Here is a 27094-nt window from a genome sequence, read left to right as displayed (position 1 = left end):
GACCCAGGGTGCGAGCGAACAGGCAGGGGGGAGGGCGAGCAGGCAAGGGGGGACGAGTGAGGGAGGCAGCAGAGGGCGAGCGAGCAGGCGTGGGTGGGTGGGCGGGCGGGTAGCTCCCTCCCTGTGATCCATGGCAGGGAGCCTGCTGTGGAAGGGGAGCACTACTCCCCCACCATAACGAGGGCAAGTGGAGGGGAGAGGGCGATGCACGGAAAAATGGAACATTGATCAGCTGTTGCCTGGGGAGCTTCAGGGGCCAGGAGCTGTCAGCTGGAGCTCCCCGTGCTACAGCTGATCGATGTTCTGCTTTTCGGTGGTTTTTGCTTTTTGGTGGGGGTCTGATCCCTAACCTGCCGTATTAAGTGGGGCCCTACTGTACCCGCTTTTTAGGGAAGGTGATTGAGAGGCTTGTGGCAAGGCAATTGCAAGTACTCTTGGATGAAACAGGTGATCTTGACCCATCCCAGTCTGGGTTCAAGCCTGGTTATGGGACTGAATCGGCCTTGGTCACCCTGATGGATGACCTTTATTGGGAGAAGGACAGGGAGAGTGCGTCCCTGTTATTCTTACTTGATCTCTCAGTGGCTTTTGATACCATTGACCATGGTATCCTTCTGGGTCGACGTGGTGAGATGGGTACTGGAGGCACTGTTTTACAGTGGTTCTGATCCTATCTCCAAGGTCGCTCTCAGATAATAGCATTGGGTGACTGTCTTTTGGCCCGCTGGCAGTTGTGCTGTGGGGTGCTGCAGGGTACCATCTTGTACCCCATGCTGTTTAACATCTATATGAAGCTCTTGGGAGCAGTCATCAGGAGATTTGGGGCAAGGTGTCAGAAGTATGCTGATGATACCCAGCTCTATTTCTCCATAACATCTGAATTGGGAGAGGCCGTGCAAGCCCTGGACTTCTGCCTGGACTCGGTGGTGGGCTGGATGAGAGCCTGAATCCTAGCAAGATGGAGGCACTGTGGGTTGATGGTTTCCAAATTTGGATAATTTGTCAGTTGCCTGCTTTGGATGGGGTCATACTCCCTCTGAAAGAGCAGGTCCATAGTCTGGGGGTGCTCCTGGATCCATCTTTATCGCTAGAGGCCCAGGTGACCTCAGTGGCTAGGCGTGCCTTTTACCAGTTCAAGACAGCTGCAGCCATTTCTGGACCAGGATAGCCTGACCACTGTTGTCCATGTGCTGGTAACCTCCAGACTGGATTACTGTAATGCGCTCTATGTGGGGCTGCCCTTGAGGTTGGTCCGGAAGTTGCAGCTGGTGCAAAATGCGGCAGCGGGACTACTCACTGGGGCAGGGTATTGCCAACATGTCACCCTGGTGCTGAAAAAATTGCACTGGCTGCCCATTTGCTACTGGACCAAGTTCAAGGTTCTAGTTTTGGTGTATAAAACCCTATACAGCTTGGGACCAGGATACCTGAAAGACTATCTTACCTCTTATATACCCAGTCGATCACTGCACTCTGCAGGTGAGGGCCTCCTGCAGATACCACCTTATCAGGAGGTCCGTTCTGCACAACATAGGAAACAATCTTTAGTGTGGCAGCACCTACCCTATGGAATTCCCTCCCCTTAAATATTAGGCAGGCGCCATCTCTGTTAATTTTTTGGTGCCTATTGAATATTTTCAATAAGCCTTTTAAGTTGAAACCTATTCCAGTCTGCGTCTGTGTTGGAATTGCTTTTTAATATGTTTTTTTAAAAAAACAAACACCTTTTTTAAAAAAACAATGTTTTTTTAACCCTTTTTAAAAGATGTATTTAAAGCTTTTAAAAAATGTTTTTAAAGTTTTTTTTTTAATGTATTTTAAGGTCTATTTTTATGATGTTTTAAAATGTTTTTAGTGCTTTTGTTTGCCACCCTGGGCTCTTGCTGGGAGGAAGGGTGGGATATAAATCAAGTAATAAATAAATAAATAAATTAAGGTCAATATGGTAAAATCATTTGTCTACAGTGCAACTCGTAAGTAAAAGGGGGGTGGGAATGTTCACTCATACAAAAACAAAGTTGGATTCTTTATTTATTTTATATGATGTCTTACCTATGTTATTATGGTGATGATGACGACAACAAGTAAAAAAGGTCCAAACAAAAACAGGACAGTACAGATTAAACAAAAGAGGGATGTCCCACAAAACAAAATACTTTAACTCTCAAAAGCTGTCACAGAGGAAGCCCTCTTCTGGCCTACCATTCCTTACACTTCTGAGGGTGGTGTAGCTACTAAGAGAGCCTCTTCTGCTGATCTGAACACTCAAGAAGGTCTGTAGGGATGGAGGTGGAATTTCATATACCTGGGACCAAGTTGTTTAAAGCTCAGAAATAAACTGGTGGGTAGCACAGCTGTTTTAAAATGGGAGTTCTATGAGCTCTAAATTGAATCCCAGTCAGTAACTTGGCTGCTGCATTTGGACCAGCTGAAGTTTTCAAATCATTTTCAAGGGCAGCCCCATATAGAGAGTGTTGCTATTCATTGGCGATCACTCGTGGCCGAGTAAGATTGTCTTCCAGGGTAAGATCTTTAATGATGGATCCGTAAGTGACTGTGGAGGCCAATTCTGGATCCACACAGCCTCCCACAGTGAGGACATAAGTTTCCAGATGGAAGATGGTCACGATGAGGATTTGCTTGACGTGCCTTCCACTTAGCTCGTTTGTCCCTTTCACCCTATACTCATGCTTCTTCAAAGTCCATAGCACCTTTGATAATGGCAGACCTCCTGTTGGGACGCTCATGGGCCAAGGCTTCCCAGTTCTCGATGCTTATGTTACATTTTTTTAGATTAGCTTTGAGAACATCTTTAAACCTCTTTTGTTGTCCACCAATATTCCATTTTCCATCCTTAAGCTGGGAGTAAAGTAGCTGCTTTGGAAGACAGTGGTCATGTTATCTCTGTCCAGGCTGTGTGTGTGTGTGTGGCAAGGGGGATCGTAGATGGCAACCAGACAACCTGGAAATAGGTACTACTGGCCACTAAAGTTACGTAACCCTTATCTATCTTTGGCATATGTAACATTTCAGCTTTACCTGAACATATGAGCTGTATGTCTATGAAGCCCTTACTTCAAGATGGGATCATTTATTATATTTTGCCTTCTAGTTAGTGTGTTTAGGATTACAGCCCAAGGGAGACAGCCTTCTGAAAAGAATTTTTTTTAAAAAATTCAATAGACACAGGAGTTATTTTGATGCTTTCAGGTGAAGCTTCACTTGACTAAATACATAGCATAGTATGCTGGTACTTGCATATTTTTGTGCAGCTAAACTACGAAGTGGATTCATTTGCCTCCATATATAGCAAAGGGCTAATGTGTTTGCCAGCACTAAGATTACAGTGTTGTTTTTTTATAGAGCACAGTTAAAAATATTACCACTGCTTTAATTCATTTACATCCAGGAGCTGAGTGGTATTTATTTCACAGCAACATGAAATTGCCTTGCCCAAGGCCACACACATAGTTTCATAGCTGAGAAGAGAGTTGAACCTCAGTTCCATCCTTTTGTGCACATCCAGACCCATGTTCTGTGCACATCCAGACTCAGTGCTGTAGCTGAGGTGTGGGGAACATTTGGCCCTCCATATGATGCTGAGTTACAACTCCCATCAGCCCCAGCAAGCATGACCAATGGCTAGGGATGATGTTGTAGTTCTGCAACATCTGGAGGGCCAAAAGTTCCCCACACCTGCTCTAACTGCTATATCACACACTCTAAGCTTTAGTAATGATACCCCAAGATTAATCCCAAAAAGCCAGTTTTCCAAAGGTGGCAATTGTGGCTGCAATCTATACCTACTTACCTGGGAGTAAACCCTACTGAACTCATTGGGACTTTCTTCTGAATTGACATGTATAGAATAACACTGTGTGATTCCAACTAATGTGAAGGTCAAAAAGAATCATGGAATCAAAGTTGAGGCTAAGGGGGTTTATGGGATTTCTGTTGTTCCAAATAAACTGGGAATTTGTAACCCTTAGTGAAATAAGTACAAAACAAATGGGGAAAGGAAAACAGCATGAATTATTGGAAATGCTTATGTCAGGAGTAGCCAATGTGGTGTCCTCCAGAGGTTGTTGGACTACAGCTGTCATTCCTGATCATTGGTCATGCTCACTAGGGTTGATGGGAGTTGAAGTCCAACAACTTCTGGAGGGCAATGTATTGGCTATCTCTGGCTTTTACAAACACAATGAGTTTTCTTGTAAAAAAATGGAAGCTCTGCATCTGCCCATTTCCTGCTCTGATTCATTTTAATTCAGTGAACAAGCCAAAGACGGTGGTGCAAGTTTCTAGTCCTGCAATTAATATTAGACCAATCCTCAAAGGGAGGCTATTTATTTCACATTTGCCAGAAGTAGTATGTTCAGGAAATCCCTGAGATGTAGACATATGTTAATATTTGCTCTGTGTGTATATGTGTTATGTTTAATACGCTTATGTAAATATGGCTTTTGTGGCGACTTTTATAATTTGAAATCGTGTGCTGGCTTCAAGAGGTTAAATTTAAGCCATATTGCATTTCTTTAATACTTTGTTGTGGCTCAGATGTATGATTATCATATCCAAGCCTGTGGTTGTATGTGTTTGTTGGTGTTCATTCTAATATACTTTATGCAACCTGACATAGTATCTTAGAAGTAGAAACTGAAATCATGTATGAAATCATATATGAGTGTTAACATCTGCATAATGAATTTTCTTCTGTAGCCTTCTTGGGAGGAAATTATTTTGTTTTAAAAATGGAAAAATCTGAATTCTTTATTTTCAGGGCCAACCTGGCCAGCTGGGGTCCCGGGGTCCAATTGGTGCTTTGGGTCCAGTAGGACCTATTGGCTTGCCAGGAGAAAAAGGCCAGAGAGGTGATATTGGTCCGCCTGGGCCAGCTGGAGAAAGAGGCAGTAAGGTGGGTAATGATGTTCCAAGAGAGTGGTTTAAAGCTATGGTAAAAAAAGAAAGACTATTATAATGTGAGCCTTAATAGTTCTCCTTCTCATATTATAGCACATGCAGAAACATCATTGAAATACAGTTAAAATGTTGCTTCTGTAAGATGTGACTCTATTGTATTAAAATAAAAGGCTAGACAGATGGGGCTGCACTAATATGAAGCTGTCTTCTACTGAGCCATACCATTTGTCCATCTGGCCAAGTAGTGCCTAGTTTGATTGACAGCAGCTCTCCAAAGTCTCAGAAAGAGGTACTTCTGATTCCTAATTCCTAGATCCCTTTTAATTGCATATGCTAGAGGCTGAACCTGGGCCCTTATATATGCAAAACATGCTCTGCTACTTGCACTATGATCTCTATTAATTCCAGTGAATTAGTAATAAGAACTTTTTTAAAATGACACCCAACATCTGTTGGTGTAAGAATATGTATTACATGGACCTTTTGTTCAAGTTAAATCAGTTTTACAATTAATGCACAATTTAATGTTCTTTGAAATTTAATTTCTTCAGGGTCCAATTGGAGTTCCAGGATTCTCAGGTTTAGATGGTATACCTGTAAGTATTCCACCGTGTATTTATAAGATTGCAGGATGGTGTTATTGCACAACTAAAAGTTTTATTGGTTCAATAGTTTCTTTTCTATACTTTTTACTCAATGAAAATTGTGTAGAACCTAGTATGTGTGCCCTCTATACAAGAATTACAGAATTTGACTCTTGAGTAGTAAGGTCTACACTGGAGAAAAACCCTTTTAAAATATATAGTCTGAGTCACTGATCAGAGTAAATCTTTTGTAGTCCTGAACAACCACATAGATGCACTGATGTTCCATCAGCTCCCTGACAGACATATATAGCTCCAATATATGTAGCACTCTAGTGTGAACAAGATACCTTATTAATTTCTGTAGGGTGACAGAATGCATTTATGCATATCTCTGAACGTATCTCTATGCACACTTGGAACTGCCTTCTCTGTGGACGTCAATTTATGTGTGGAGTTCACTTGTGATGTTATTCACCTCTCTGAATTTAATGACTGGAGATTTCCTATTCTTTTTGAAACTAACAGCAGGCCTTGATCCAGATTTAGGACCATAGGTGAGGGAGTTTAAACCCTTCCCCTGTGCTGTTTTTTCCATGAAATTCCCACCACCGAAGCTGCAGGTTTTTTCCCAGAGCTGCATGAATCTTCAGGGGCTTGTGAGGGGTATTTTCAATGGGAATGTGACATAGGTGGAAGGGTGGCATGGGTGGAAGGGTTTAAAATCCCTTACCTATATGGTGGCCTCAATCTGAATTAGGGTCCCTACAGCTGCTGTTAGTTTCAAAAATGAGAAGAGGATCACAATTGCAAAATTCAAATAGTTGGCTACATTGAGTTTGGTCGTCTGTTCATTCATTCATTGGCGATCATTCGTGGCCGAGTAAGATTGTCTTCCAAGATAAGGTTTTTAACAGTGGGTCTGTAAGTGACTGTGGAGGCCAATTCTGGATCCACACAGCCTCCCACAGTGAGGACATAGGTTTCCAGATGGAAGATGGTTGCGATGAGGATTTGTGTGACGTGCTTTCCACTTAGCTCGTTTGTCCCATTCGCCCTGTATTCGTGATTCTTCAAAGTGCACAGCACCTTTGATAATAGCCGACCTCCATTTGGGACGTCCATGGGCCAAGACTTCCCAGTTGTCAATGTTCATGTTACATTTTTTTAGATTCGCTTTAAGAACATCTTTAAACCTCTTTAAACCTCTGTCCACCAATGTTCCATTTTCCATCCTTAAGTTGGGAGTAAAGTAGCTGCTTTGGAAGACAGTGATTAGGCATTCGAACAACATGGCCGGTCCAGCGAAGTTGATGTTGAAGGAAAATTGTTTCAACACTGGTAGTCTTTGCTTCTTCCAAAACACTAACATTAGTCCATCTGTCTTCCCAAGTAATTTGCAGAATTTTCTGGAGACAGCACCGGAGGAATCTTTCAAGAAGTTGGGAGTGGTGTTTATAAATGGTCCATGTTTCACAGGCATACAGTAAGGTCGGTAGTACAATGGCTTTGTAAATAAGCATTTTGGTCTCCCTGCAAATATCCTGATCCTCGAACACTCTACGCTTCATTCGGGAGGATGCGGCACTCGCAGAGCTCAGACGATGTTGAATTTCAGCATCGATGTCAGCTTTTACATAGAGATGGCTGCTGAGATAGGGGAAGTGTCGGGACGCGGAATTGGGGTCCTGTGGATTTAGAGTCAGAAGACGAGGGGGAGGGGAGCCCCCTGTCAGACTTGAGCGAAGGAGAAGGAGAGGAATGTCCAGAGATAGGGTTGCCCAGCAACGGAGATCCTGGGAGCGCCAGAGTCTCAGAGCCAACCTTGAAAGTTCACACGCCTCCCCCTCCGCCAGGACCTCCCCTTACGCCCATACTGGAGTCGGAATCTTCAGAAGGGGAGGGGCCGGTGCTTCCCCCCTCACCGCGTACTCGACGACGAATGAAGAGACAAGAAAGGGGGAGGGGGAGACAGGTGGCCCCGGAGGGTGGATTGAGGCGGAGTGAAAGGCTTCGCGCCCGTTTGGGTCCTACTTAAGAGTTGGGCGGGAAAGTGCACTTCGCTCTGTCAACTATCTTTCCATGTCGCAGGATCTGTAAGTCAGTGGCGCCTTATGAGAAGGCGCAGCGTTTGTGTGGATGTCACTCTAATAAAAACTGAATTGCTTTCACCCACTGGTCTGGTCCCTCAGTCTCATCCTGGACCCGACAGGAAGTGATCAACGTTCTCCAACGTCACACCATTAAGCTGGATCGATGGTGCTACAGAGGGACTAGTTTTTTCGATGACCTTATGAAGTTGTGTAAGTTCAGGCCCACCTTGTTTAAAGACTTCAGCAGGAATCCCATCAGGTCCACTAGCTTTGTTGTTCTTCATTTGATTGATAGCTTTACTGACTTCATCCAAATTAGGGAATACTGCAAGCTCGTCTCTAGTTTGTTGTTGTGGAATTTGTGAGAAGACCTCATCAGCCATGATAGTGTTATGATTAAGGAGGTCGTGGTAATGCTCTTTCCAGCGCAGTGCAATAGACTCTTTATCCTTAAGAAGTTTGCTACCATCCATTGAACGTAAGGGATTTGTACCGTAATTTGTTGGTCCATAATCTTTGTGGCAGAGCTTGGAAAAGTTACTTTTTTGAACTACAACTCCCATCAGCTCCAGCCAACATAGCCACTGGATTGGGCTGATGAGAGTTGTAGTTCAAAAAAGTAACTTTTCCAAGCTCTGCTTTGTGGCATTAAAAAAGCTCCGTGCATCATGAGCATCTGCAAAGTGCTGGATTTCTTGAGCTTTCTTTATCCACCAGGCGTTCTTAAGTTCTCTAGTTCTTCTTTTGACCTCAGCCTTTGCTCTGGCATAGGTTTTTTTCTTAGCAGCACAGTTAATGTCTTTCTGCCATATCTGGAAGGCCTTCCTTTTCTTGTCAATGATATGTTCAATCTCACTATAATTCTCATCAAACCAGTCCTGATGTTTCTTAGTTTGGTATCCAATAGTTTGTTCACATGCTGCAATAATGGATGTCTTCATTTTAATCCAGTGTTCCTCCACATTTTCAGGGAGTTCCATAGGTAGATGTTTCTTGAGAGTTGTTTGAAAGCAGGCTCACTTAATAGGATCTTGAAGGGCATGGATGTTCATTTTACACCTTGGTTTTCTTCCTTGGAGCCTACATTGAGGAACAACATTAATGGCCATAATGGATCGAATTAATCGGTGATCTGTCCCGCAGTCATCAGCACTCGTCATGGCCCTAGTGAGGAGTATATCACGACAATCTCTGGCACAGACAATTACGTAATCCAGGAGATGCCAGTATTTTGACCGAGGGTGCTTCCATGATGTTTTAAATTTATTTTTCTGATGAAAGAGTGTGTTTTTAATAACAAGATTATGCTCTGCACATTTAGTCAGAACTAGAATGCCATTCAGGTTGCTATTGCCAACTCCTTCTTTCCCAATGGTTTCTGGCCATAAATCAAAATCACGCCCAACTCTTGCATTGAAATCACCCAAGAGGATAATTTTATCCTCCTTAGGTATCTCTGATAAGATGGTGTCCAGCTGGTTATAAATTTTTCCCTTGATGTCTTCATCAGCATCTAATGTTGGTGCATAAGCACTTACAATAGTTGCCTGCTGGGTTTTGGCAAGTTTTAACCAGGGAGTTGAGAGTCGTTCATTAATGCCAATAGGAACTTATGACGAGCTTCACAAGATTATTTTTAATAGCAAAGCCTACTCCATGTATTTGTCGTTCTTGTTCAGGCAGTCCTTTCCAGAAGAAGGTATGACCTCCTTTTTCTTCCTTCAGTTGTTCTTCTCCTGCTCTTCAAGTTTCTTGGAGTGTTGCTTTGTCAATATTAAAACGTCTCAACTCCCTTGCAATGATGGCAGTCCTGCGTTCAGGATGTTCACTATCTGTATTGTCCAGCAATGTCTGTATATTCCATGTTCCAAAATTCAATTGTCTTTTGTGACTGCTAAATGGTGACCCCATTGGACGCGGTAATCCAGTCAGGGAGAGAGATGAGGCAGACTATGTTTAGGGCACCTTTTCTAGCCCCCTCCCTATACGGGGTGGGCAGAGTGGATCCTGAATAGGACTGTTCAGTCGTGGATATAGCTGCTGAACTACTCAACTGCCTCAGTCCTTGAGCCAGGACGACTGAGTCTGTATCCACCGCCCATGTGCCGGTCCATGACTAGGGGCTTCCAGATTTCACAGTCCTGCCTCCGTCGCCATTCGCCAATTGCAATGGGACTTTTGGTTTGGTTTGCTTGGAAGACACCTGTGCATGAATTTGTTTTATGTGGGGAGATCGGCGCATGATGATCAACACACAATCTTGAGAGAAAAAGGCTTTGATCCAATGGCATGGATACCACGACGATTGGAAGTCTTTTATCTGCTGCAGCCTTCATCTGCCTTCACAGCCGTTGTAACATACACATTGTTATCCTCCACCTGTTCTGCCATTGAGGACTTTCTTGGATCGTTCTTTGTCTGGTTCTTCTCCCTTGACCTTACTGCCATGGGTGACCCTGCTGGGAGTACATGACTCCCGATGGCATTGCTCACAGGGTTCATTGGAACACGCAAGCCCACTCACCACTACAAGGTGACAATCCAGTGAGGGGTGTCTGTATATACATTAAAAACAACCACCATCAGTTCTTTTTAGAGTATGGCAATATGTTTAAACCTTATTTGAGAAGTGTAGTATTTCTTAAGATGTCTTCCTAACTATTCATTAATTTCATAATAAAGCTAGTAGATATAATTTACAAGATGTTCACAAAGTACATATTTTCACCAAATATGAAAACATGTATGTAAATTATGACATGAACATGCTATTGAAGTAAATGCATTAATTTTGCTTATTTTCCCACTGGGTTTCAAGTGACATCTTCTCTGGATTGTGACTCTGCACCCTATATTGTAAGGTGTAAACTGAAATCTCAGTGAAGAATGGGTTTTGCAAACAGCGTAACAAACATTTTCAAAAACAGTGGAACGTTTCACTATCCACTTCGAAAACTTCTGTTTGGTCATATTGTGATTTTGTTTTCATATTCATATGAATTTGCATTTCAAAGTAATCTGTTCTAGGGATTACCAGGACCTGAAGGACCCAGAGGAAAGCCTGGCTTGGATGGGTGCAAAAGCTCAAGGGGGGATCCAGGATTTCCTGGAGAGGCCGGACATATTGGCCCAAGAGGCTCATTTGTGAGTTGATTATGACTTTGTCAGAAATATTGTGTAGAATTGGGGTGGGGAACCTGTGGCCTTCTGGCAGTTGCTTGGCTACAGCTTGCATCATCTCTGACCACTGATCATGCTGGCTGTGGCTGATGAAAGTGGAAGTCTGTTTACATCTGGAGAGCCCAGTATAGAAGATGTGCACACAGCGATCAGATCTTCAGTTGAAATGGAACTTCGAAACTGATCTTTAATCCATTTTAATATGCACTATGCTGTACAACTTCAAAGCACCTTAATTCCATCATGGGCAATGGAGGGGAGGGGAGGAGCCAAAACTTGGTTTTTATTTATTTATTTATTTATTATTTATTTATTAAATTTATATACCGCCCGAGTAGCAATAGCTCTCTGGGCGGTGAACATAAAATAGCATAAAAATACAATGAATAACAAAATAATACTAAAATACAATCAACAATCCAATACAATAAACATTTTAAAAAGTAAATCAGTGTAACTTAAAATGCTTCAGAGAATAGGAAGGTTTTGACCTGGCGCCGGAAGGAGAGCAGAGTCGGCGCCAGGCATACTTCCTCGGGGAGACTGTTCCATAGTTCGGGGGCCACCACTGAGAAGGCCCTAGATCTTGTCATCACCCTCCGGGCCTCCCTGTGAGTTGGAACCCAGAGGAGGGCCTTCGTAGCAGAACGTAGTGCAAGGGCCGGTTCATATCGGAAGAGGCGTTCCGCAAGGTATCGTGGTCCCGCACCGTATAAGGCTTTATAGGTTAATACCAACACTTTGAATCTAGCCCGGAAACATATTGGCAACCAGTGCAAGCTGGCCAGAACAGGTATTATATGCTCGGACAGCTTGGTCCTTGTCAGCAATCTGGCCGCCGCATTTTGCACTAGTTGTAGCTTCCGAACTGTCTTCAAAGGTAGCCCTACGTAAAGCGCATTACAGTAATCCAAACGTGAGGTTACCAGAGCATGTACCACTGATGTAAGGTCCTCTTTACTCAAATAGGGATGTAGCTGGGCTACTAACCGAAGTTGGTAAAACGCATTCCTTTTTTTTTTTTTTTACAATAATTTTTATTCAAATTTTCATAAAACATACAAAACAAAGTCATAAAACATTCAAAGACAAAAAAACAAAACAAAACAAAAATGATTAAACAAAAAAATAAAATGTTGACTTCCCATTTGTCACCAATCAAATCAGTTATAAGTCTACAATATATAACAATCCTGTCTCTTAAATTATATTATAAAATCACTTTCCTCCAGTAGTTATCTTAATTAATCATCGAATCTCATAAACATTACTTTATTCTTTCCACAAAAAGTCAAAGAGAGGTTTCAATTCTTTAAGAAATATATCTATCAATTTTTCTCCAAATAAACATATCGATTAATCCATCTCGTTAATAATAATAATAATCTTATTGTCATAACCATAGTCCAAATAAACATTTCGATTAATCCATCTCATCAAAATCTGTTAGGTCCAATAATTTCAATAGCCATTATTCCATTATCCCTATTAATTTCATCTTCCATCTTCAATAGTCCTGTTAAGTCCAGTAATTTCAGTGTCCAATCTTCCATTATCAGTATTCCATAATAATCTTGCTGTCATAGCCATAGTCATATAATAAGAGTCTGATGGGAATTTCCTCTATCCCAAATATTTTCTTGCCAGCCATTCTGAATAAGTTGCTGAAATGCTGTTGTAAAGTCATATCTCTGTTCTTCTTTTTTACAAAATGCACTGGCTCATCTCTTTAAAGTTTTTCCATTGTCACATGGCTGCAGTTAATTCCATAGATTTTCACTATATCAAACTCCATCACGTCATTCCAGTCCAGAAGATTATCCAAGCCATTGATAACTTTATCTCTAATATCTTCATTAATTTCTTCAGAGATAACGTTAAATTCCAAACAGTAGATTTTATTTCTAATATCCATAAACTCCAGATCTTTTTCCAATTCCACATTTGTTCCAATCTCCAGGGCTTGTATCTTCCCTTTATTTATTCTTTTCTCATCTCTGATCTCATTCTCCTCTCTCACAGGATCCCCTATTCCTTTAACCTCCTGCGTCATTTTGCTCAGTTCAATTTTCAGCTCCTTACTACCCTGTCGCAGGGTTTGTTTCGTTATCTCAATCTCATCCATTATTTTCTGAAACATAATTACTTCCAGATTCTCAGCCACTTTCTTAGTTGCCATTTTTAAAACCACGAAAACAAAGCAAAACAAAAATAAAGAAGAACCACTTCTTATTTCAGCAACAATTGGGTTAATATTCCAGGCTTGATGACATCACAGTATAAACAGAGCAGCCTGCCTTATCTCTCTATGTTCAAGAATACAAAACAAATTTAGTTCCCAGCATCAAAACAGTTAGTGGCGTCGTGAAGAAGCAGATTCGTCAAAATAAAATAGACCAAAAAGAGAATAGTCCCAGACAATATAACATTCCTCGGAATAGAAATCCCTCTTCTGTTTATTATCTTTAGAATGCACTTCCAGGACAGCTTTTTGCAACAGAAACAGAGATAAGCAGTTAATTTCGTGAATAACAGAGAAGAGTTATAGCTCACCAGAAGTTCTTCAAAGCCGATCAATCTGACAAATCTCCTTTTGCTGCAACAATTTAAACCAAGTAAGAAAAATAATAGAAAGAAGGGTGCTTGCCTGTTAGTCTGTTTTCTCTTTGAAGAAAAGATAAACGTATCGCTTAAAACAGATAGAGCATGTTCGGAAGTCCGTCCGGCATTGTTGGCTGGACCTTTTCTCATAAATTAATGAAATCCAGTCCTCCCAGCAAAAACAGGCTTTTGAGGTTGATCTCTACATTTCTCCCTGCCCGGGAGAAATTTTATCAGTCAAAAAAAAAATGTTCTGACTGATTTATATCTGAATAAGCTTCTTTTGAGGCGGGAGCCCGTCTCAAAAGCAGGCACAAGCGAAGTTACCCTTCCCGGAAGTCCGGTAAAACGCATTCCTAACCACCGAGGCTACTTGAGCCTCAAGTGAGAGGGAAGAGTCTAAAAAGACTCCCAGACTACGAACCCGGTCCTTTAGGGGGAGTGTAACCCCATCCAGGACAGGGTATATATCCACCATCCGATCAGAGAACCCATCCACCAACAGCATCTCAGTCTTGTCTGGATTGAGCTTCAGTTTGTTAACTCTCATCCAGTCCATTGTCGTGGCCAGGCAACGGTTCAGCAAATCGACAGCCTCACCTGAAGAAGATGAAAAGGAGAAGTAGAGCTGCGTGTCATCAGCATACTGATGACAACGCACTCCAAAACTCCTGATGACCTCTCCCAACGGCTTCATGTAGATATTAAAAAGCAGGGGGGACAAAACTGACCCCTGCGGGACCCCATATTGGAGAGCCCGCGGTGTCGAGCAATGTTCCCCAAGCACTACCTTCTGGAGACGACCCGCCAAGTAGGAGCGGAACCACTGCCAAGCAGTACCTCCAACTCCCAACTCCGCGAGCCTCCCCAGAAGGATACCATGGTCGATGGTATCAAAAGCCGCTGAGAGATCAAGGAGAATCAACAGAGTTACACTCCCTCTGTCTCTTTCCCGACATAGGTCATCGTACAGGGCGACCAAGGCTGTCTCAGTGCCAAAACCGGGCCTAAAACCCGATTGAAATGGATCTAGATAATGTTTCATCCAATAGCGCCTGGAGCTGGCCAGCAACCACCCGTTCCAAGACCTTGCCCAGGAATGGAACATTCGCCACTGGCCTGTAGCTGTTAAAATTGTCTGGGTCCAAGGAAGGCTTTTTCAGGAGTGGTCTCACCACTGCCTCTTTCAGACAGCCCGGGACCACTCCCTCTCGTAAAGAGGCATTTATCACTTCCTTGGCCCAGCTACCTGTTCCATTCCTGCTAGTTTTTATCAGCCAGGAGGGGCAAGGATCCAGTACCGAAGTGGTTGCACGTACCTGTCCAAGCACCTTGTCCACGTCCTCGAGTTGAACCAACTGAAGCTCATCCAACAAAACAGGACAAGACTGTGCTCCGGACATCTCAGTAGGATCTACTGCTATAACTTGAGAGTCTAGGTCCTGGCGGATACATGAGATCTTATTCTGGAAGTGATCGGCAAACTGATTACAGCGGGCCTCCGATGATTCCACCGTGTCCGGAGGGTTTGAATGGATAAGCCCCCGGACAACTCAAAAGAGCTCCGCTGGGCGGCAAAGAGATGATTTAATAGTGGCAGCAAAATGATGTTTTTTAGCTGCCTTCACTGCTCCTACATAGAGCTTAGTCGAAGCACTAACCAGCGCATAATTGTATCCGTCGGGAGTTCGTCTCCATTTCCGCTCAAGCCGCCTCCTATCTTGCTTCATCGCTCTCAGCTCCAGAGTATACCATGGAGCTGTATAAGCTCTACACAGGAGAGGGCGTGCAGGAGCGATCGTGTTTACAGCCCGGGTCATCTCCGTATTCCACAGAGCGACCAGGGCTTCAGCAGGAGCGCCAGTCCTATCAGCCGGAAAATCCCCCAGAGCCCTTTGAAAACCTTCAGGATCCATTAGTCTCCGGGGGCGGACCATTTTAATAGGTCCCCCACCCTTGCAGAGGGAAGAGGTTACTGAAAGTCTAAACTTCAGCAAGCAGTGGTCTGTCCATGACAAAGGGAGTGTTGTAAAACTCCCCACATCCAGATCACTTTCCCCATGCTCAGTAGCAAAAACAAGGTCTAGAGTGTGCCCCGATACATGTGTTGGACCACTAACATATTGAGATAGCCCCATGGCTGTCATGGAAGCCATGAAGTCCTGAGCCGCGCCAGACAAAGTGGTCTCGGCATGAATGTTGAAATCCCCCAGTACTATTAGTCTGGGGGACCTCAACAATATATCCGAGACCACTTCCGCCAGCTCAGTTAGGGAAGCCATTGGGCAGCAAGGTGGGCGGTACACCAAAAGGATTCCCAGCCTGTCCCTCTGGCCCAACACAAGGTGCAAACACTCCAGGCCAGTAACTGAATGAACATGGTGCTTGGTGAGTAAGATGGAACTCATCTTTGAAATTAAATGTAGTATGTAGGTGAAATAATAGTGAGATTATAAAAATCAAAGACCGCTATTATATATGTATCACTTCAGTTTTTATAAGCAAAATTATAAAATAATTCTGTCATTGATTTGGCTTTCTAAAATGGTTTTATAGGGCATTCCTGGTCAAAAAGGAGAAAAAGGAAATTCCATATATGTTTCTGAGTTCATTAGAGGGGCTCCGGTAAGTATAATGAGGTATTACTTAAATAAAGTCTTATTGTCAAATAAAGATATAATTTAAATGATTTTAGAAATATAATTAAATGTCATGCAAGAGCCAGTGTGGTGTAGCAGTTAGAGTGTTGGACTGGCACCTGGGAGACCAGGGTTCAAATTTCTGCTCAGTCACAAAGCTCACTGGGTGATCTTAGGTCAGTCACTGTCTTTCAGCCTAACCTACTTCACCAGGTTGTTGAGGATAAAATTGGGAGGGGGAGAAACACCTTGAGCTCCTTGGAGGAAAGGTAGGATATAAATGTAGTGGAATAAATAAATATGGCTTGCACATTAAGATTTTCATTGACATAGACATAAAAATCACAAGTGACATCCAATGGTATCAGCTGGCTTGTGTAATGGGACTTTCCCTTCCTCACTTCCCCTCTGCAGTCCCCTGCACACCCCAAAACTGTGCTTTGGAGGGTTGGGAGCCTTCCAGAATATATTGTGAGCTGCAGGGGAGGCTGAGAGGAAGGGAAAATCATGTTGCATGATGTAATTTTGGCTATCACCCCATATAATTATATTTGGAAAAGTTTGAAAGTAAATATTACATGTAATACGAATTTGATAGATTTGGCTTTAAATGAGACCTGAATCAGTTTTCTCTCTCCATCCCTACTGAGCACTAAACATGCATAGGACTAGTCACTTGTTTTAATACAGATATATAAAAATTGTTACTCACCCTGAAGTAGAACATTATTTAAGTGAAATAAAAATGATATGGAATAAAATAGTTATTACAATGAATCTACATAGCAAAATGATCAATTTGCATGGTTCACTTACTGTATATTCCCTATATAAATCATGATCTTAATGTTCAATATTTTGTCTTAGATAACTACATTACTTTCTTTTTATACTAGTAATATTCATAATATTGTGACAGTGCAAATAGCTAGAAAGATGTGTGTGATCTTTCATCTAACAAAGTGGTTATGGCTACAGGGAGAAAGAGGAATTCCTGGAACCCATGGCAAGCATGTAAGTCCCTTCATCAATTTGTTTGTTTTGTTTTGGACAATACAGTGTGTTTCATGGAATTTTTACAGTTAAAATCCTTTCCTTCTGGTTTGAAGTCTATAGTAGCTCTCTGCAGTGGCATTAACATATATAGCAGCTTGCCATGAGGATTGCTCCTGTTGTGTGTTCATGCCACTGTCAGATGCCTTCAGCAATGTCTAGTGCTGGCATATAAACTCTTGTGATGATCTGCTCTTGCCATGTAGAATAGTTACCATGTGAGGAAATTCTTCAAATAGCCTCCACATACCAATTGTAATGTGTAGGTCATCCCTGACTTGGTGGATTTGACAAGAATCTGAGAAATCTTTACAAGAATAAACAAGTTGGGGGAGCTGCAACAAAATGTTGCTGTGTATTTCCAGCTAGACCGTAGAGGCAGTGGTTGGCTTGGTGGGAGTGTAACTGCAGTGAAAATCTTTTTGAGGTTTGCCACGTCAGGGGTCACCACAAGGATCAGATCCTACCCCCTGAGACCTTGTTTATGGTCTTCCCCCCTCCCTTGGTTGAATATATGTTTTTTGTTTTGTTTTATTGTGGAAGAGTGTGGTAGGAAATAAAAAAGATCTTCTCATGTTCCCCAAAGTGGTGTAGTCCTGCTTGCAGAACACTCAGAAAGATAAACACAAGGCACAGGTGGGATAGTGCTGAGCTGGATGCTGAGCTGAACTGGGTTTGGCTTCTGTTCATAACCCAGGATGACTAATAACTCCCTGTTTTCACACCTGAATGCAAGTAATTTCCCTTAATAAAAGATCTTTATAACAACTAGCTGTACAAGATGGGCATGCCTCCCTGGGCTCCTTTGGAGGAAGATGCATCTGATGGTGCTATATAAATAAATGATAATAATAAAAAATGATTAAAAGGTGCAGGATATAAATCAAATAAACAAATAAAATGTTAGTCTGTTAGCCACATACAGCTTTCTTACTACTAGTCTAGGGGTGCTCCTGGATCCATCGTTGTCACTAGAGGCCCAGGTGACCTCAGTGGCTAGAAGTGCCTTTTACCAGCTTCGGCTGGTAAGACAGCTGCAGCCGTTTCTGGACCAGGATACCCTGACCACTGTTGTCCACACACTGATAACCTCCAGGCTGGATTACTGTAATGCACTCTATGTGGGGCTGCCCTTGAGATTGGTCTGGAAGCTGCAGCTGGTGCAAAATGTGGTGGCGAGACTGCTCACTGGGGCAGGGTATCACCAACATGTCACCTTGCAAGAATTGCACTGGCTGCCCATTTGCTACTGGGCCAAGTTCAAGGTTCTAGTCTTGGTGTACAAAGCCCTATACAGCTTGGGACTAGGATACCTGAAAGACCATTTTATCCCTTATATACCCAGTCGATCATGTTGGGCTGGTGACCAGTAGGCATTACTGTCTCTAGTAGTTTTCCATGAAGCCTGCAAGTGTGAAGATGTAACTGTGGTTAAGGGGGAGTTATGTCTATGCCCTGTCTGGGAACAGACGGCCAGGGCCGTTGCTATGGTAGCCATCTGATAGCGACTGGGAAAGTTCTAACAGAGTCTGTGTGTTGTCCTCTTCTGAATTATGCCTCTGAGCTGAGAGGCTGTCTTTTGTGTTTATCTATGGAGAGAGATGTACCCAGAAGGGGGGTGACTGAAGAATCTCTACATGTATTTACTCTTAAGCCTCTGGCCTTAATGTCTTTCAATAAAGACTCTTAACATGCTCTGAAGAAGTTTCTTGCTCAACTTAACTCCAACGTAATGTATGCTGTTTCACACAACAACGCACACAAGCCAACAGTGGTAGCAGAGGATGGTTACGCTCCACAGCGCGTTAAACGGGAGTAAGTTGCTGGTCCGAACAGCAGACGGAGTTCCAGAGAGGGCAGCTTGATTGATTGAACCAGACGGAGGTGAGCAACATGGCTGTAAACCTGTCTGGGGGAGGCTTGCCGATGGAACGACTTAATGAAAAGAATTTTGGCAGCTGGTAGCCGAGGATGAGGGCTTTGCTGATAACAGAGGATTTATGGGACGTGATTGAGGAAAAAACCCCGGCGGTACCGACCGCGGCCTGGAAGCGTCGAGACCAGAGGGCGCAGGCGATTATAATCTTGGCTCTATCGGATTCTCAACTGATGTGTGTGAGAGATGAGCCGTCGGCTAAACAGATCTGGGACGCGTTGCAGGATTTGTCCCAGGAATGGCAGCGGAGGCAGGAGGCGCAGAGAGCCCAGCCGGTGGAGGCTGTCAGAAGCAAGGAGGAGAAATGTGCCGAACCGGAGCAGGCTGCCGAAAGCAGACAGGAAAACAAGCGGGAGCAGCAGCGGCTGAAGTCTTGTTTTGCCTGTGGGGCCCTTGGGCATCTCCGTAAAGATTGTGCAATCAAGCGAAACTCCAGGGACGGAGGCTTGAAGCAGGGAAGTGTGAACTTTGTTTGTAAACAGAAGTCTAAAGACTTGGAACAAATTAACTTTATTGTCGACAGCGGAGCAAGCCATATATTAATTAAAGACAGACGTTTGTTTTACGTTTCAGAAGAAGTGAAAGACTTTGTTTTACTTGCTGATGGATCACGGAAATCCGTAAAAGCTAAAGGTCTGGTTAAGTTTGACAAGCTTGGCATAATGTCAGACTGTTTCTTTGTTCCGGAATTGGCTCATAATATTTTATCAGTTAGCAAACTGGTAAGTTGTAATTATTCAATTTTGTTCCACAAAGACCAATGTTTTATAATGAGGGGAGATGAAGTGTGCATGCAGGGAAGCCTTAATGATTTACAGTTTGTAATAAAGAGCAGTCAAGCAGGGTGTGCTGTGTTAAACGCTGAGGCACAGGTACATCAGGGCTGCGTCCATGAATGGCATCAAAGGCTGGGGCATGCAAACCTTGACACGATAAGAAAAACCCCTTTGCACAGTGAAGACATGCGTTTAAAAGATTGTGGACAGTTAATGGATTGTGATTCTTGTAATCAAGCTAAAATGACTATTGCACCAATAAACCGGGAGGCTGAGAGAACCACAACAGCTCCCTACCAGCTAGTACATGTTGATTTAGCAGGGCCAATAAATGCTTCACGAGGAGGTGCGAAATTCTTCATGGTACTGGTAGATGATTTTTCAAGGTTTTGTCATGTTTTTCTGTTAAAGCATAAAAGTGAAGCTGAGCAGAAGCTGAAACTGTTCATTAAGAGAATCAAAACTCAACACTTGGTCACGGTAGGGGCTATACGCTTGGACCAAGGTGGGGAATTTACGAGTAAAGCATTGAGTGACTTTCTGGAGAGTAAGGGAATAAACCAGAATTTCACTGCTCCACACAGCCCGTTTTCCAATGGAACTGCTGAGAGAAAAAATAGGGTGCTTGGGGAAGCAATGAGAGCCATGCTACTGGATTGCAGTTTAGGGAATTCTTTCTGGGCAGAAGCAATTCTTTATGCGAATTACATTCACAACAGGGTGTTACACAGTGCTATTGGAATGTTTCCTTATGAGAAACTTACTGGCAAAAAGCCTAGAATACAACACATTCAAAAATTCGGGGCAAGGTGCTGGATCCACATTCCACAGGGAAAAAGGAGGGGCAAGCGTGCGCCCAGAGCACAGCAAGGTTTTGTTTTGGGATTTCAGAATGCATATTACAGAGTTTGGTGTCCAGAAACACAGCAGTTAATTCTGAGCAGAAGCATTAAAGTCTCAGAAAAGCCTTGGGATCAAAGGGAGACAGTCCTTCTTACAGGAACAAATGAAACACAAACACGAACACAATCACAGAAATTTCAGCCAGATGTTAATGTTAAAGTGGAAGGTACACAAATACCTCTCAGAGATGCTTTGAATGAGCTCATTTCTGGAAAACGCAGATCAAAGAAACGAAAAGCTGAGGAAATGGAAGCTCCTGCGCAGGTTGTGCCAAGCACAAGCACAAATGGGGGGGCAGAGAGAGCCGAAGCTCTGGTTCCTTTTACGACGCTCCACGAGAGCGAATTTAGGCAAACCGCCTGACAGATTTACTGTGGGATTAATAACAAGTCCTGGAATGAATAAAGTTGTAGACATGGATCCTGAGACACTTTATTTGACATGTGTTGAACCAAAGTTTGAATGAATAAAGTTTTGAACTGTACTGAGATGTAAGTTTGAACTGTACTGAACTGAAAATGCAATGTACTGAAATGTATTGCAAGAGGTATTGTAGAAATGTATGACTGTATGACTATGTATTATGGAGATGTATTTCCTGTGTATTTTGCAATCTTAATGGAAAAAAGGGGGGCTGTTGGGCTGGTGACCAGTAGGCATTACTGTCTCTAGTAGTTTTCCATGAAGCCTGCAAGTGTGAAGATGTAACTGTGGTTAAGGGGGAGTTATGTCTATGCCCTGTCTGGGAACGGACGGCCAGGGCCGTTGCTATGGTAGCCATCTGATAGCGACTGGGAAAGTTCTAACAGAGTCTGTGTGTTGTCCTCTTCTGAATTATGCCTCTGAGCTGAGAGGCTGTCTTTTGTGTTTATCTATGGAGAGAGATGTACCCAGAAGGGGGGTGACTGAAGAATCTCTACATGTATTTACTCTTAAGCCTCTGGCCTTAATGTCTTTCAATAAAGACTCTTAACATGCTCTGAAGAAGTTTCTTGCTCAACTTAACTCCAACGTAATGTATGCTGTTTCACACAACAACGCACACAAGCCAACAGATCACTGCGCTCTGCAGGTGAGGGCCTCCTGCAGATACCATCTTATCAGGAGGTCTGTTCTGCACAACATAAGAAACAATCTTTAATGTGGCGGCACCTACCCTATGGAACTCCCTCCCCTTAATATTAGGCAGGCGGCATCTCTGTTATCTTTTTGGTGCCTATTGAAGACCTTTCTCTTTCAACAAGCCTTTTAAATTGAGACCTATACCAGTTTGTGTCTGTGTTGGAATAGCTTTTTAATATTTTTTTAATCCTTTTTTAAAAAACAATATTTTTTAGATGTTTTCAGAGCTTTTTAAAAAAAAGTTTTTAAAGTTGTTTTGTTTTAATGTATTTTAAAGTTTGTTTTTATGATGTTTTAAAGTGTTTTTAGTTGTTTGCTGCCCTGGGCTCCTGCTGGGAGGAAGGGCGGGATAATAAATCAAATAATAAATAAATACTGAAAATAATGGATCAAGTCAAGCCTGGATAAGCATAAGATAAAGTGTTGTGGAGAAGGCTAGGGTGGTGGTGGGGCTCTTGGAAGTTGATCTCATCTCTCTTGAATGGCATTGATTTTTCTACTGTCACACACAGCCTGTATTGGTTTCCCACCAATTGCAAGATGGCTACATTCTTCCTCTTCAGGGCCCCCTTTCTTTCTCTCTCTCTACAGCTTAGATACTACCTCCCCTCCCCAGTGGCTTAGCTTCTTCTGCTTCTCTCTCCATAGCTCAGCTCCTTTCTCAGTGAAAGCCATTTGTTTACTTAGGAAAACTCTAGGGTTGTTGCTTCAGTCCTAGGCAAGAGTAGGGTTGCCATATTGCCCGGTTAGCCGGGTTTTACCCAGATTCTATGCATGCCACCCGGCGCCTGGCTAGCCCTTTAGGTGGCCCGGATTCTCAGCTTTAATTTAAAAAAAAAAGTTTCTAGGTGGTCCGGTTCTCGAGATATACATAAAAATGTCAGCCGCCCCCCCTACTGTTAAATCTTTCTTTAAACAGTACTGTATAGCACTTCGTAGCTTTAACCCCGCCCGTTCAGGATTGCAGCCAATCAGGGATTGTGTTTCAGTTTCATTGACCTTAGGCAGTGTCTAGAAAACAAAATGGTGGTTTCACCCCGTTTATCTGAAAATCTCATAAATTGGGTAAGTATATACATTTCAGTTTTTTTTTCCTCTTGTGTGCAGGAGTCAGATCTTGGGCAGTGTTTTGAAAACCTTCCCAATACTTGCTTTTTGTAAAAGCAATGCTAATCCCATATGCCCAGAGTAAATCCCATTGAATTCAATAGGACTTACTTTTGAGTAGACATGGTTATGAATGTGCTGAAAATCAATGGGACTTTGGAGTGAATGTAAAAAAGAATTGTGTTTGTGCCCTCCAGTCCTATTTGAAAGCAAGTAGGCAGGGCTTACTTAGGTATTACAGTTTTTATTCTGTAGGAAAGTAATACTGGTTTTTTAAAAACTAATACTGATTTTTCTGCAATGACCAACTGGTTTGACAATAAACTATTATATGGGCTGTATGTATTTATACATCTGCAGTGTGTGCGTGTGAATGGAGTCTTTCCAACACCCCTGTGAGGTAGGGTTGGAAAGCAAGGCAGCTCACAACAAGAAATAAAGCCATTTAAAATCCAATAACCATGAAAACAAGTATAAACAGTTGCAAAACAGCGTAAAGTGGCATGATTCAGAATTTTGGGTTGTGTGAATGAAGTTGCTTATCACTTGAAGTTGCATTTCTGTCCCTGTTTGAGTAAGCCCCACTGAATACGCTGGGACTTGCTTCTGAATAAATAAACCTAGGATTGCACTATAAATATCTTTACAGTTTGTGTAAATAATAAATATATTTGATAGTCATGCTTTTATATAAATATTTCTTCATTTATCATATTTTTGGTTTTTGGTTAGGAATCCTGACTGGTTGTGAGATGCTTAGTTTTCTGCCTTACTCATAGGAATCTTGTTGTGGTTGGTATGGTATTACATTTAGGAAAGTGTTACTGCCTTTTGTGTTGTTTTTTTCCTATTTGCATTTCACTTATCTTTAACCTCACTCCGTTACAGCCATAGAAGCAACAGCAGCATATGCAAGATAATTAACTCCCATTAGTGATAAGAACAAGAATTTATAATTATTATTTCAATTAAAACAAGAGGCTTATCAATACTTGGAAGAGGACCAGATATTTATTTTGTTTCTGAGCCCAGGACTGGGTCTTTCATGATGCCCCGGGGGGGGGGGCGGAGCAGGAGAGTAGTCGATAAGACAGACATCCTGGCATTGGTAATCTAATTAGCAAGGTATGTGTGGGGTTGTTGCACACTTCCAGGCCCAGTTTCATTTTGAGTATGGAGGTGGAACCTGTGTAGATGTGGTTGATCAAAGGGAGAAGAAATTTTGAGTTAAGCAAAGCTCTGCTTTTATAAAACCTAAGAAACATACAGATACTTTGAATGTCTGAGTGCCTGCACCAGTGGAATACTGGAGGAACTTGTAAAGCTTGCTGCAACGGTATTTACAACTGAGCATGTGGTGTGAAAGACTCCTTTTCCTAACATTTTGGCTTCTTGTTTTTCTCCACCCACCACAACTTTGAAATATATCGTATATGGTTAACCGTACTGCTGCCCTGACTTACTTTATGTTTGTTGCTATTTTGTGTTTTTATTATGTTTTTATATTGATTGTGTATTTTTATTGTTTTTATTATATTTGTAAGCTGTGCTGAGCTCTGTTTTTAACAGCAAAAGGGCAGGATATTAATTCTCTTAATCAATCAATAAATACTCCATAGTGTTGGAAACTAGAGTCTAGGCATTTAAGGCTGAAAATGTTGCTTTAAAAAAAAAGATTTTCTGCACAAAAACAAAACAACTGGACAATCCAAATATTAATATGCAAATATTTGCATAATATGCAAATACTTTATATAATATGCAAATTAACCTGCCCAGATTTGTGGAACTGGAATATGGCAACCCTAGGCAAGAGGCCCTTGAGGGTTTTTATAGAATACTTCAGGACTTGCTGCAACATACAATAACATTTTATTTTTATTTCCCCCTCTGTTTTTTAAATTAGTGCACACAGTTTTAGATGCTCTTGCATTCCCATCAGAATGGATCTGCTGCCTCTGTTGCTTTCATAGCCTTAGACTTATTATTCCTGGCTTACTCTTTATTTATCCGTATTAATATGTGGTTACCTTGTACACAGCGTAACCCAGGAATCCATTACTAGAACATTACTTTTAATTAGAACAAAGTAGCTGGCTGCTGCTGTTGCCTACAGAGTGTTGCCTACAGACAGTGGGCCAGTCCAAATAGTAAAGGCTGTTAGTAGCAGGATGAGATACTGAAGCTGCTACATGAAATGTCAAGCAAAATTTTCTTTTTGATGGAAAACAGAATGTTGCTGCGGTTTTTTTTAAGTATTGTGTCATCTGTTCTCAGGGCCCTAGAGGAGAAAGGGGGCCAAGAGGTCCACTTGGATTTATAGGCCAACCAGGCATACAGGTACAGTGTTAACATTTTTATCTCATCTTCTCACTGCCAGTGTGTTAGAATGGGATTGCCTTCTGCCTATTGATTCATTAGTTATTTGCATATGTGAATTTTGATCCTAGCCACCTGTTACAAATGTTAGCAAAGCCACTTAAGAACATAAGAACATAAGAAGAGCCTGCTGGATCAGGCCAGTGGCCCATCTAGTCCAGCATCCTGTTCTCACAGTGGCCAACCAGGTGCCTGGGGGAAGCCTGCAAGCAGGACCCGAGTGCAAGAACACTCTCCCCTCCTGAGGCTTCCGGCAACTGGTTTTCAGAAGCATGCTGCTCTGACTAGGGTGGCAGAGCACAGCCACTTAAATAATGCAGATGGAGTCCAGAGAGAAATATCTCCTCAAATTATACCCTGTTTTTTGTTCAGTTTGCTAATTTGAAGAGAAAGGAAAATAGATTTTGTCTTTTTGGTTCATACCTTGCACATAGCAGGGAGACATACAATCAAACATTCAGGGGAAAATTCCCTCAGAACTACAAAGCCAGTCAGAGTATGTGCTACCTCACTGAAGATCATGCCATTCTGCCTGGTTCCTAAGACACGTTCACCCATCTGCCTCTTGGCTAATTGACTTTAACACTAACAGAATTAACCCGTGTGTTAGAAGGTGAATGATTCCTGCTGCTGCACCTCTAACAAGATAATTTGTATATTATACATGGATATAAATGGGAAATTGGGAAATTATTAGTCTTTTCAAGTTCATACAAATTCATCCATGCTTACACATTTGTAGATAGGTAATGTTCATTATCTGATCCTTTTGAGAAAAACTCTTAACTCCAGCCAGTGAACACCAAGCAACAAAAGTGGCTAGCAACTTCAACTAAAGATTCACCATGCTACTGTGTAAGAAAGATGGAGATTGGCTATCTGTCACTTTCTCCCTTTAACAGAATGTGTGCACCAGCTAATTATCAGATAATTTGCATCCATCATAAGTAAACTGCACAGTCTGAACTTGGTCATAATTAGCTCTTTATTTTTTAAGAGCATTGGAAATAGGAATTCACAAAGATGCTTTGCAGGAGACTTCATCCCATGCATTGCCCCATCCTTTCTTATCCTCCTTTATAGACTTGGCTATTATATATAACTTCAGCCAATTCAGCAGTCTCAGATGTCTCATTTCCTGGACCAGTGCTTTGAATCAGTATAAGGCTCCTATGCTCCTATATGCTGTTTCACCCCAGCTTGTCTAAACTCCACAACCTCAGCAATGTTACAAGTCCCTTCTCACCCAAACCTCCATCATCATCATAGGAGGAAGGGAAAGAGGGGAAAAAAAGGCTCCATCAGAAGCTCAAAGAAAAGTGTGCTGGTCACAGGAGTAGGAATTGTACAAAGTTTTGCATGGCAGTGAAAATGGTAGGTGGAAAATGTTAAAAAGAACAACAGGGGGACATGAATGCTGGCATGCCCTACATATGCATGGGGAACCCGTGGCCCTCCAGATGTTGTTGGACTCCAATCAGCCTTAGCCAGCATGGCAAATGTTCAAGGGTAATGGGAGTTCAAGTCCAGCAGGTATTGCTGTTCTGTATATTTCTTCAGGTTGAATTTCAGTACTTATATCTAACTACTCATTCCTTGTTCCTCTCAAAGGGTGCTCCAGGTCGCCCTGGTTTGCCAGGTGAACAGGTGAGAGGTATTTTTTCATGGTAGTTTCTACAGTATTTATCAAAATCATCTTTCTTTTGTGTTTGAAAATCTGTCTTTGATTTCACTTTGTGTGGGTTATATAGAAACTTCCTTTAAGTTTTAAGATACAGCCACCTATTTTAATAATAAACTA

The 27094-nt window shown here is 42.3% G+C and overlaps 1 protein-coding gene across 4 annotated transcripts in view; it reads left to right on the top strand.

Annotated features, from left to right (window-relative positions):
- COL4A4 (collagen type IV alpha 4 chain) overlaps nt 1-27094 on the top strand; it is a 192770-nt gene that overhangs the window by 37970 nt on the left and 127706 nt on the right. For 3 of the 4 annotated variants that reach the window (XM_061636821.1, XM_061636822.1, XM_061636824.1), the window contains exons 5-11: nt 4781-4915; nt 5472-5516; nt 10625-10741; nt 15935-16003; nt 16996-17031; nt 25192-25254; nt 26905-26940. In XM_061636821.1, the coding sequence (XP_061492805.1) occupies nt 4781-4915; nt 5472-5516; nt 10625-10741; nt 15935-16003; nt 16996-17031; nt 25192-25254; nt 26905-26940 (501 nt within the window). The remainder of the gene's footprint in view (nt 1-4780; nt 4916-5471; nt 5517-10624; nt 10742-15934; nt 16004-16995; nt 17032-25191; nt 25255-26904; nt 26941-27094) is intronic. The other variant, XM_061636823.1, reaches the window with a different exon arrangement.

This window comes from Rhineura floridana, chromosome 7 (genome assembly GCF_030035675.1).
Source record: "Rhineura floridana isolate rRhiFlo1 chromosome 7, rRhiFlo1.hap2, whole genome shotgun sequence".
Taxonomy (NCBI): Eukaryota; Metazoa; Chordata; class Lepidosauria; order Squamata; family Rhineuridae; genus Rhineura; species Rhineura floridana.
The sequence above is the reverse complement of the archived record's forward strand: the minus strand, read 5'-3'. Positions and strand labels throughout refer to the sequence as shown.